This window comes from Bombyx mandarina, chromosome 15, assembly GCF_030267445.1.
Source record: "Bombyx mandarina strain Sakado chromosome 15, ASM3026744v2".
NCBI lineage: Eukaryota > Metazoa > Arthropoda > Insecta > Lepidoptera > Bombycidae > Bombyx > Bombyx mandarina.
In genome coordinates, this window is record NC_143221.1 from 8,095,157 (window position 1) to 8,108,468 (window position 13,312).

General features: G+C 34.2%; 1 protein-coding gene across 2 annotated transcripts; it reads left to right on the plus strand.

The window, feature by feature from the left end:
- The first annotated feature begins 1,674 nt into the window (after nucleotides 1-1,674).
- LOC114249397 (zinc finger CCCH-type with G patch domain-containing protein) lies at nucleotides 1,675-12,646 on the plus strand. Of its 2 annotated transcripts, none has more exons than XM_028182951.2 (10): nucleotides 1,675-2,491; nucleotides 2,569-2,766; nucleotides 3,275-3,361; nucleotides 4,735-4,872; nucleotides 5,502-5,596; nucleotides 6,489-6,606; nucleotides 8,681-8,867; nucleotides 9,711-9,871; nucleotides 11,046-11,216; nucleotides 12,078-12,646. In XM_028182951.2, exons 1-10 carry the CDS (start codon nucleotides 2,450-2,452, stop codon nucleotides 12,498-12,500), a joined length of 1,620 nt encoding a protein of 539 aa, XP_028038752.2. In that variant the 5' UTR covers nucleotides 1,675-2,449; the 3' UTR covers nucleotides 12,501-12,646. The 2 variants fall into 2 exon arrangements, with proteins under 2 accessions (XP_028038752.2, XP_089589372.1); XM_089733246.1 differs by having other exon boundaries at nucleotides 2,034-2,491; nucleotides 3,279-3,361.
- Nucleotides 12,647-13,312: the final 666 nt, after the last annotated feature.

Consider the following 13,312-nt stretch of genomic DNA (forward strand, 5'->3'; position numbering starts at 1 on the left):
TCATTTCTATTTCGTTGTATTAATCAATTGCCTCATTTATTTCTTCTATCTAATTTTTCTTACAAAAAGGTGGCTTTACGCTTTACCTTCTTTTAAATTTGGGTAATATAATTTATGTTCCTTTTGCCTGTTAGTGTATGAATATAAAAAGAAACATTTAATAAAGGGTACGTAAAATGGGGTGATTAGGGATTGAGAGGTGAATGGGGAAAAAACCAGGAAAATCTTTCGACGCATACAAATATTAGTTTTATAATCGTTGCAAAATCTTCCATTTTTTGTAGTGTAATAGTAGAATGTTGAAAGTTCACAAAACAACTCTGAATATGCATGATAATAGCTGATATGCTATAAAGAATCGCATTTCAAATTAACTTCTTGTGGTAGTAATTATTTTAGTGCTAGAAACTTTGCTCTCTTTTATTTATTTATTTTGTCTAGTTAGTGTTTGTTCAGTTTTAAATGTGTAATAACGGTGGTTTAATAACTGTTTAATATCAGTGAAAGTGCAAAAAAGTGGGAAAATGAAACAAAGCCGCTGGACGTAACTTCTCGGGATCCTCCAAAAGTCCACTGAAAAAATCTCATTATATGACCACCATTTTACCGAGATTATATTTCATCCCATATCATCTCATCTCATTTCATTTAATTTCATCCCAGTTGATTAATGTCTCAAATTAATCATCTTCATTTCACTTTACTCCTTAAAATAGCATGTTTAAGGCATGTTTAATGTAAAATAGCCATAGACCTATATAGTAGGGACACGACATATTGTTCTATACGTACAATTGCTTATATAAATAGCACCCATTTTGAAGGCACACACATAAACATATATCTATCTCGTTCTTACTCAGCACTTTAACTAGCAGGAAAACAATATAACAGTATTTCAGTGCGTACATAAAATGAAACATGAATATACGTAAATGTCTCCGTCTCCGTCTAATGAGGCCGAAAATCCGCCATGTTTAGCGCGCCAAATGTCATTGTCACGTCAGTTCGGCCGTCTGTTTTGGGTTGTACAATATTTATTAACTTTGATATCGATTTAATATGATTGCTTATATAAAATTTCTAATTTTATCATGCTTAAAACATACAAAAATAATAATTAAAACATATTTTATAGGATCTCAAGAAAGTCGATGCCCCAAAACTATTATCTATATATATTTAGATTCATTATGGAGCCCTCATCCGAAACATAGATTATACACTTAATATATTTGAATCCGAAATATCGGACACCATTTTTCGGTCGGAATCTATTCATCATGACACTAATCATAAATACCTCTTTAAAATATGTCATCAAAACATATTTAGACATTCTGTTTAGATATTTCGGGAAATAGGCTACCGACAAAATCTCTTCGGAACTATTTAAATAAAATAGTTTTATTCCGCAGTGAGTAAAACACTATTGTAAATTCGTTAAATATTTATTAATTAAGTGATTTTAGAGAGGAAGTCACAAGGAATGACGTTTGTAATTTCATTAACGAATAAATGTTCTGTAGGTGTTTTTTTTATCAGGCGGTCCCTTGATAAGTTTAAAATTTGCGTGCGGTGCGGTAGTGCGGCGCACCTTCCTTAAGGTGCGCTGCGGTAGTGTGTTACGGACTTTAGAGTCAGCAAAACAATTAAAATATATTATAATAGTCTAAGAAAAACACGTACTCAAAATACGATAACATTCAGCATGCTAGAAATGGGCAGATGGCACTGTACTACGCCATATCTTTATGTTTTGCGGCAAACGACAACTTTATAAAATCAGTGTAGCAAATTTTAAAAATCGTCATATCGTTTACTTGGCAAATTTGAAGCACGAACTCGTCTTAGATTTCACATAATATCTAAATCACAGCATCTTTGCACATAACAATATACTTACTTCCTATTAAAGTATAAATTCTACAAATTCATTCATACTCAACAATATCTAAAATAAAATGAGTCAAGAACGTTTATCGATAAAACCTACTAACATTAAAATCTTCTGGGCAGCACTAAAACCGCCATGTTTTGTGGCCAGATGACGTCACAGTGAAACGAATTTTTTGTTGACGTTTCATTTTCATAGGTTTCCTACTTCAGTGCACGAATTTTTTGTTGACGTTTCATTTCCATAGGTTTCCTACTTCAGTGAAAATAGCATGTTTAACCGTAAGGCCTTAAAAAACAGGGCAGAAAATCCCTTAAAAAAAACCATGCTAATCTGTGTTAACTGATAAATACATAGATTATACACTTAATATTTGTTTGAGAGATAGGTAAATGTTTAGGTTTCAAAGCATTGCACTAATGCCTACGATCATAAAGTGTCTTTAGATTAATTTTGTTGATACACTAAAAACTAAAAACATAAATTAAATTGACCCTATTGTAAATATTGTAACCGCACAAGTAATGAAAATCAAATCGGTACCGGCAAAAAATGGAAGACCTTGAATCGTCTTTAAATCAATACAAAGAACAAGTGAGTGTAATCTTAGAAGGATATACTCCAAAATAATCATCACGAATGTAGAAATAAATTGATAATATTTTTTATAGATTAAAATTGTGCAGCAATCCCTAGAAGCCACACATGACCTCAAAGAGAAAGAGTCTCTTTTAACACTACAATCTGATTTAAATCAACTAATTGAATTAACTCGAGAGAGCTTAGCAACAGCGACCAGCAAACATTTAAAATCCGATCTACAGAACAATGAGCAGAATAATTTGGATGAGGAATATGCTAAGTTCATGGTAATAAAACTTCTTTGTCACTTATGTAAATGTTCCTGCTCTTCTCAGACTTAAATAATTGTAATGTGGTCCGTTTTGTACGAAACCAATTATATCCTTACTATTTACACCTATAAAATCACAAGTAATAATATAAAAAATGGGTTAAGATACCTATTTTATAAGCTATTTGTTGATATTTAAATGAATCCTTGATAGATCCACTGCTTAAAAATATCAAAGGATTCTAATATCAAAATCTGGCATGATAAACTATAGAAATGAGTGGAGAACTATTCTTTTTTCAACATCAATACCAGAAAAAGCTATATCTGTTCATTTGATAAGATGTGATAACTAAATATATCAAAACAGTAAGTTGTGGTGGATCACCTCTGCAATAATCCTCAAGGCAATCTAATCTATCTAATCCATGGACTGGTAGTTCTAATAAAGTTATATATATTATAAAATCATCATTGATTTCGTACATAATGTTAAATATTATTTAAAACATTTTATTTGGCAGGCAGAAATGAATGACTCAAATGCATACAATGATGATAGCAAAAACAAAAATGATTCAGAAGAAAATAACGGCAACAGTGACATAGAGGTAAAGTCTAATATATACAAACTTTAAAAAAATGTCTACAATATTATTCAAAATGAAACAATTTGATTGTCGTCATCTGTTATACTAAATAAGCGTGCCTCTAGAAAAATAGCGAAATACTTGACAGAATGCAAAACATGAGAAAACAAGCAATGAAATGGAAACTTAATCCATAGACACTAAACATCTGTAATGAAGTTTGATGGTAGAGTCAGGATTAGCAACAACTAACTGAAATAGTGTGATGATTTAGTTAGTAAAATTGTGAAGACAGAAGCATCTTCTGATTAACTGCAGAAGATCATACTATTAATGCACTGGATCTGTCAAATGAAAACAAATTATTGCTTCACGGCAGAAATATACAGGGTGCTGGTATCTACCCATGCAGACCCACAATGCGGTTTTTATTTTTATAACGTAACATTATTCCTTTAAGGTGGAAGTCAACCATGACCATGTATTAATTATATATTTTATTAGAAAATTTGATAGCTTCCTGTGGGATTGAAACAGCATTGTATCGCTTGATATGAATGCACTGGGTGTCTTATCTCTTAGGCCACAACGACTTCGTAATTCTGAGCAGCAATACAGTCAAACCTGGATAAGTGAGAACTGGATAAGTGAGAAAACTCTATAAGTGAGAGTAATAGCCAGGACCCGTCATTTTAAGCTGCTAAAACCTCTATTAGAGAGAAACAGAAACCTCTGTAAGAGAGAGTCGTTTTTCCCTCATGGACCTCCATAAGTGAGACTGCGACTTATCTATACCTCTATAAGCGACAGTCGAGCTTTATTTATTTATTTTATTTAGGAGGAACGAGTGAAAAAACAAATTACAAATTTAACATCTGCTATTTTATGACTCATTCTTAACTTTTGTGGAACTTCCTACCATTGTTTTTGAATTGTTTTCTCGTCAATATTGAACCTATTCTATTTCGTGGAACTAAATAACGTTGTTATTTTATCGCATTCTTTTCGAATGGACACGTGTGCCTGTGTACCGTCATGTTTGTCGGACTTACTCAGTTTATCGTTAATCAATTGCGAAGAAAAATTCTATTCTGCATCATGTCTAAAAGGAAAATTAAAGTACTGTCATTAAGTGATAAACTTAAAATAGTGAATGCGTTTGAATACGGAAAATCGCGAAATAAAATTCAGAGAGAGCATTAGCGAGAAACACGGGTTAGTGAGAAACCTCTTTAAGCGGAAATGAGATTGTGCTCCCTTGAACTCTCTCTTATCCAGGTTTGACTGTACTTGTCTTATTTCATTATATTACCTCATGTCTCGACATGACTGAGCTATTTTTGATATAATAAAACTATTAAACCTTCTTTTTCCCTTCACACTGACAACTGCAGGATGACCTCTCTAGTTTATTGGGTATGAAGTGTGCTGTTTATCATACACACAAATGGGGTGGCCAGCCTAGTCTACACAATGCTATGGTCAGCTCGATACTGCCTAGGGCAGATGATGACCAATTCAATGATCTTAAGGTTCGTATATTTGTGATTTTTACTTTGATTACTAGTTAAGGTTACGCTGGAATAGCCTCTCAAGGCTACCAGCTTAGGTAGGAAAAAAAAAGTTTGATTAGTATTATAGTTTTTGCAAATATTTTACAGAAACGTGTTTTTTTTTTGTTGCTCAGATGGGTGGACGAGCTCACAGCCCACCTGGTGTTAAGTGGTTACTGGAGCCTATAGACATCTACAACGTAAATGCGCCACCCACCTTGAGATATAAGTTCTAAAGTCTCACACGCACGGTCTCTCTCTAACGCATTACTGCTTCATGGCAGAAATAGGCGGGATGGTGGTACCTACCCGTGCGGACTCACAAGAGGTCCTACCACCAGTAACGTGTGTTGTGTTTTGGTCTTTTCATCATAAGTTTCAATATCTAGACTGTAACTTTAGATTGATTGCTTAAAGAAATTTTTCCCTATCCATAGTCCATTAAATATCGATAATACATTATGCCTCAATTCTAGTTTTATTATGGCTGACTTTATTCTTTTCATGTCAACATGTAAAAAAACTATAATATTAAAGTGTTATAGGAAGTTGAGAGGACAAAAGATATTCTAAATTTTCGTGAGTCTATTTTCAATTTGTGATTTCAGGTTCAAATATTATTTACTCATCCAACACATGCAGAAATGTTGCCTTGTCCATTTTACCTAGATGGAGATTGTAAGTTTAGTGATGAACAATGCAGGTGAGCATAAAAATTTATATTTTGTATTACTTTAAATTTGCACTTCTGTAAGTTTATAAAAGCTCACACATGCCAAGTTTAGATGGTATAATTCCCAATAACACCAATAAGGACTACATTTATATTTTATTTTCAATTCAAATAATTTAAGTTAATTTCCACTACTAATTTCTAATAAATAATTTCTACTTTATACTAATTAATTTATCAATAAATTCTACATTATATGATTTTAAGTTAGTGATGATTATTTCATTAAAATATTGTGTCTGCATTTAATAAAATCTTATTAATAACCTCAATTAACATGCATTTAGTTCTAAATATGTTGTTAGGCTGGATATGTATGTGGTTGATGTACCTTTATTATATAAATATGAATCCAATTTAAAATCAAAAATCTACTGGGGACATTGAAATTTATAACTTAAAATAAAATATTACAGTGGGATTATTAAAACACAACGTACTGCAGGAAGTAGAAATCCTCTGAAGGTTTATATTCTGTTATCTAAGTTCGACTGCACTTTTGCATTATTATCTAACATAATCCAAATCTTGAACCAACATAAAATCGTGAGCGAAAGTCTGCTTTGCTCTCTACTTTTAGTGACAAAGTCTATTTCGCTTCCTACTTTCAGTGAAAAAAGTCTATTTCGCTTCCTCTTTCAGGCGGAAGATGCCACCTCCTCATAATTAAATAGGTTAATAAATTAATATGCATGCTTCAGTTTTCTTGGTGCATACATACCTACATTTTTAAAACATGCAACTTAGCAAAGGTTTGAATATATACCATGGCCAAAAATGGATTTATAGACTATGCACAATATACTATGGGCTTATACTAATACTGCTTGTGAAGTACATTACCACATGGTTTTTGTTTCAGATATTCGCATGGTAATGTTGTACAACTGTCTGACCTAAAAGAAGCAATAGAACCGGATTTCAGTTCACTTAAATCCGGTAGCAGTATTTTGTTGAAATTGAAACCACCAGATGATGAGGTAAATTAAGCAGCAATTATCGTGTAGCTGACGTGATTTTCGAATTTAAGACACATAATGCTGACTGTGGACTTTACGCTTTTGTTTTTGATGATACTGATTTTTGATTTTTAATCTAATTCTCAGAAACCTAAAAGACTAAAACATACATTCACAAACAAAAGAAGGTAATTAAACTAAGCGCCTAGATTGCAAAATTAGGCAATCCAGGCGCTTAGTAATAGAAATCGACATAATTACTCCAGTGCGTCCCGTAGGGCACCGTTGACCTACATGGAGTGTTCCTACAAGATATGTACAAGAAGTGTTCCTGTCAAATTTTACAGTAAACACAGGCAAGATGGTCATCATACACTGAAAGTTTGTCTGTTACTGTCTTAAATATGTAACTAGTCTGGCCATAAATACTGTTACGTAAAAACATTTCGTTTTTTTTTAACTTTTTATTTATTTTGAATTTGGAACACGTATATTATTTTAAAAACTTTTTTCGAGTTTGCGCCATCTCACATATTTTTTCGTGTTCATTATCAAATTACAATATCGAATGGGGTGTTAAAGAAAATAGGATTGCAGTGATCGTCGCCTTGCACAAAGTGGGTATGGAGCCGTCGGTCATATTCCAGACACTTTAAAAGCTTTGTATCAGCCGTATGTTCGTATATCGTACTATCAACAGATACAACAACACTTCGTCTATCGAAGACCAGAAAAGATTGGGGCGGCCGCGTGCTGTTAGAACTACAAAGACTGTTAATGCTGTTAAAGCCAGAATTCGTCGAAACCCCATTAGGAAGCAAAAAATCTTATCGCGAGAAATAAGATTCCCGCTAGGACTCTGTCGCGTATTATAAAACAAGACCTGGAGCTCGGTGCTTATATACAGGATATGCCCTAAATCAATATTTAGAATTAAAGAGAGTGGATCGATCAAAACGCCTTCTTTCGCGATACGCAGGTGAAAGGTACAGAAATATCCTCTTTACCGATGAAAAAAATTTCACGATCGAAGAACACTACAATAAGCAAAACGATAAAGTGTATGCTCACAGTTCTATAGAAGCTACTCAAGTGGTCGGAAGGGTACAACTTGGTCATCATCCTGCGTCAGTGATGGTTTGGTGGAGCGTGTTCTATCAAGAGAGTCACTAAACTACATTTTTGGGAAAAATGAGTGAAAACTTCACCCAAATTGTATCAAGAAACAGTCTTGGATCATGTTGTGAAACCTCCCAGCAATACACTTATTAAAAATATACCGTAGGCTTTCCAGCAGGACTGCACCTGTTCACAAGGCACGAACTACCCAAGCCTGGCTTGAAACCAACGTTTCGGACTTTATAAGAGCTGAAGACTGGCCTTCACATAGTCCAGACCTCAACCCTTTAGAAAATTATAGTCAACTTTAGAGGATGGCCTGCTCCGAACCACACGGCGACATTAAGTCTCTTAAAAAATCTTTGGAGCAAGCAGTGGCGAAATTTCTCTTGGAAACAATGCGTAAATCCAGATTCGTGGCCAAACAGATTAAAGGCCTGATAAAAGCCGAAGGTGGCCATTTCGAATAGAATATATATATATTTTTTGCTAAGGCTTTAATAAATATGTAAATAGGTATAAATGTTCATAATATTACATTACTTCATTAAAAAATGCATTTTAATTTGTAACAAAACTTATGGCTGGAGTAGGTACAATACAATAATGACAATCTCGAAAGACTTCTCATCACCGGCAAAGTGGAAAAAAAGAGACCTAGGGGGCGTGGTCCCATGCGCTGGTCCGATAAAATTAAGACGACTTTGGAATTCAGCATCAATGTCGCTATCCACTGCGCGGAGGACAGGAGTGAATGGAGGAACATAGTCCTAATAAAGTGCTCCGTAAAGGTCACGACCCTCAGGACTGAGAAATACGACGCACGGAGGAGGAGGTACACATAGAATTTCAGAAATGTGATGGTGATGACAATTATTTCCGATTTCCAGCATTTTCCCTTTCACAAAAGTCGCGAACTGAAATAAAGAATGCCTCAGATATATAATTTTCGTATAAATATTATCTAAATTTTCAGGATGTAAGCATAACAAAAAAGTCTACAGAAAAATATCATCTATGGCATAGAGGAATAGTGAAATCTATAGACAATGAAAACCAATTGTGCACAGTTAAATTGGAGCACGGCGTTAAAACCGGCGAAAAAAGGAAGATGGGATCAGATGAAATTAATGTGCGCATCGAAGATATTTTCCCTCTTACCTGTAAGTATAAAATCTAACAAAATAAATAAAATATATAGAATGAACTTGATTTTTTAAGTTTTTTATCGTTCAAAATAATTTGTAAATGCCCATAGTGCAAAGTTTTTATGTAACATAAACAATGAATCTGATATTCCTGATACGATGTTTCACCGTTTTTACCAGATTATTAAAAAATCAATTTTCGCAAAATCATTGGTCACAAAATAAAAACAAAACATTTTCTTTCGCATTTTGTTTTTATTTATTAAGGTAGATCGGTGAACGATCTGATAGATAGCCCACTTAAATGTAAAGTTACTGGAGCACTTAGACATCACAATGTAAATGTCGCCACGCACCTTGAAACATAAAGTCGAAGTTTTTAATTTTTTTTTATTGCTTAGATGGGTGGACGAGCTCTCAGCCCACCTGGTGTTAAGTGGTTACTGGAGCCCATAGACATCTACAACGTAAATGCGCCACCCACCTTGAGACATAAATTCTAAAGTCTCGAGTATAGTTACAGCGGCTGCCCCACCCTTCGAACCGAAACGCATTACTGCTTCACGGCAGAAATGGGTAGGGTGGTGGTACCTACCCGCGCGGACTCTCAAGAGGTCCTACCACCAGTACCTATTCTATTTTGATTTTGATCCAATATTGTGTAACGGGTGTCCCACTCTTCACCAAACCGACGAAGCTAGAGTAGCCCCTCGAGGCTAACAACAATTAAGTAGGAAAAAAACCCTTAAAACTGGGATGTGATTACTTGATGGTTGAATCAGGATGGTGTTCACGCTTGCGGGCTTACAAACATATAAATATACATACATATATAACATATTAATTTATATTTTGTAGCCGAATGCGAAGATGATTCGGATTCCAGTGAAGATCTGAGCGACTCTGAATATTCCCAGCAGAAAACAATACGAACGGAAATCGACAGACACACGCTTATCGTCGAAAAGAGCTTACAGAATAATGCACCAGCTATGGGAGAGTGGGAGCGACATACTAGAGTGAGTATGTATTTGTTTCATCTTTTTTTAGGAATACAAACCACTTATATGTATAAGCTTAGTTTTCTAGTGAAATTACTTAAATAGAAAGTTGTATTTATTTTGTTTCATATAGCATTGTACATATGCTTGCACAAACCTGTCAAGTATCTGAAATACTATTTTATAATGTTATAACTCTTTTAAAATGTTTGATCAGACAGTCTTAACCTTAACCAGAAAACCTTAAATATTATGTTGTTTGTATATGTAGTTTTGTTGCATACTTTGAAGTCGTCCGGTGCATTCGTGTTGAGCGATGCACCGGTGTTCAAATCTCAGGCGGGTACCAATTTTTCTAATGAAATACGTACTCAACAAATGTTCACGATTGACTTCCATGGTGAAGGAATACTGTCGTTACCAATAATACTACTCTTTGTTAATGGAGTAAAGCAGAATTAATATAATATTTTTAAGGAGACTAGTTATACTTCTTATACGTCTTCACTGAAAGACCAATAATTGTTAGTTAAATGAATATTTAGAGTAGCACTAAATTAAATCAGCACCAGATTTAAAGTTGATTAGTTGCAGTGATGAACTAGATCCAAGAACGATTCTAAAACATTTTGTAAGGTTAAAAAAATCTAATTTAACATTTGATAGTACAATTTAGAGTCCTAATAAATTAAGAGGACATATCTATAAATATTAAAAAACGGTATCCGTTGCTAACAAGCAAATTAAAGAAAAAACGCAAATTGAAAATTTCTGGGATATATACACATGTATTATAGCTCATTCTTTCAAATTTAGAAATTTTGTTATAGTGTAGCACCATCATAAATAAATGCATTTTTTATTATTATTTTTTTATTGCCTAGATGTTTGACGAGCTCACAGCCCACCTGGTGTTAAGTGGTTACTGGAACCCATAGACATCTACAACGTAAATGCGCCACACACCTTGAGATATAAGTTCTAAGGTCTCTGTATAGTTACAACGGCTGCCCCACCCTTCAAACCGAAACGCATTACTGCTTCACGGCAGAAATAGGCGGGGTGGTGGTACCTACCCGTGTGGACTCACAAGAGGTCCTACCGCCAGGATTTTACTACCCATAAATAATTAATTGAAAAAAAAAAGGTTTTAAGTTGATTAATATTCGACAGTCAAATGGTCTGTGAACAGGGTATAGGCTCGAAGATTATGTTCGCCATGGGCTATGTTGCGGGCTCCGGTCTGGGCGCCGCGGGCGAGGGGCGGACGCAGCCGGTTGAAGCGCGGGTGTTGCCCGTCGGAAAGAGCTTAGACCATTGTATGGCGATCAGCGAGAAACACGCCGGTCAGGATCCATTGAAGGTAACATTAACGGTTCTGATATAGAGACATTTCTGCATGTAAATAAATTATCGTCATTATCGTCCTTTCGCATTAAAAGTGTACAATTTCCAAAAATATTCGAAATTGAGTTAATATGCGGAATCATTTGGTATCACCAGCATTTTTCTCATAAATACTGTCAAAAGAACGTAGTTTAGTAATTTTTTTTCCTATATTTTGACTACTATTAACAAAATTAATACATAATTTCTTATTTCTTCTTATCTTACTTTCAAAGACAGATAATGCATCTGGTAAAAAATAAAAAAAAATAATGTTGCAAAGATGATTAATATTAAAAATACCACATGGTAAACCTTTAAAACACTCTCCTGTAAAATTAGTAAGTTTTGAGATTATACAGTTTTAACGAGAAGACGATATATTGCATGAGACGTGTTCCACCACTTGGTTTTAAGTCATTATCACCCTCAATTGAAATTACAACGCGAATATTGCTACAAACCTTGAGACATGAGGTCGATTACAATTGTTAACTGGATTACTGGACAACAATAGCATTGCAACAGCGATCCTGCATGTCAAATCCGAACATAGGATTGCTTCATGGCTGAAGTAGTCAAGACTGTGATCTACACCAACGGATACTCAAAATCCAAAACGTCGGAATCCGATAAAAAAATAGAGAATAAAACATTTATTGGATATTACCGTTAGTGTTAATGTCCCTAAATGCCACATATATGTACACTTTCATAACTGTTGCATAACCAGTTCGGTACTGGCTGGTAATTATTTGCAGGGGTTTTTTAATGTAATTTAATAATTTTTTAATTAGTATACTGTATGCATGATAATAATTGATATTCTAATTTAAAGGTGCAGCAAAAATTGAAAAGGTTACAAAAGAAAGAAGAAGAAAGAAACAAAAGAGCTTACGAACGCGAGAAAGAGAAAGAGAGAAGAAATGTTTTCAATTTTATCAATAGGACTTTGGGGGATAAAGAGCAGACTGAAACCAACAATTGTGATCCGACCGAAGTTGACGTTAAACAGTCCACTAGTAAAGATTTGAATATAGAAAAATTTAAAATAGATGAAGATGTAAATAGAATCGAACGTGAAATAATAAAGTTGAACAACTCATTAGTTAAATATCCTCAGGGAACAAGTGGTCACACGAATATTAACCTACAGATCAGAGAGAAAACTAAAGAACTACAAGCTTTAAAACAACGTGAGCGAGATATCATTAAAGAACAAAGACATAGAAAAGAGAAGGAAAAGATGACAATATTTTAAGTAATTAAATTGATAATTACAAATTGTTGTTAACCTAAATGTGTTTTAATTATTTTATTACACGGTTGCATTACGTATATTAAATATTTTATTTTTAATTAACGTAATAGTATATTTATTATTCAAAATAAATGTAATGATATTACCATGTGAGTTTCATTATTTTCCAAAATGTTTTATATGGATTGAATAGGGCGCGGGGACGGCTCTGCTAAACGCAATTTATCAAATTGTATTTGGCTTAAATAAACAGCCATGCATTTTGATTATGTTTAGGTTGACGCCGAGAATGAACGGAAAACTAACTGTCTTCGACCTACTTGATTGGCATTTACCCAAAGCCATAGTGTTTTTAACATCACGAGAACTGGGATAGGGATGGGGAAAGGGAGACATTTATTTTAACAGTTATGAACTGTGTTCAATTTCCTAACATTGGCTTTGTTTGATTGTAAAATTATCATTTTTATTTAAAATTGTAACACAAATAAGAATTCATTATCGCGGTAAGCCATTAATTTTGATTTATCAATGACGTTCGAAATGCTTATTTATTTCTGGTATAGTGGTTAGATCAAAGGATATTTTTTTTATTGCTTAGATGGGTGGACGAGCTCACAGCCCACCTGGTGTTAAGTGGTTACTGAAGGCCATAAACATCTACAAGGTAAATGCGCCACCCACCTTGAGATATAAGTTCTAAGGTCTCAGTATAGTTACAACGGCTGCCCCACCCTACAAACCGAAACGCATTACTGTTTCACGGCAGAAATAGGCGGGATCCCATATCAATATATAAAAAGTGTCCGCTG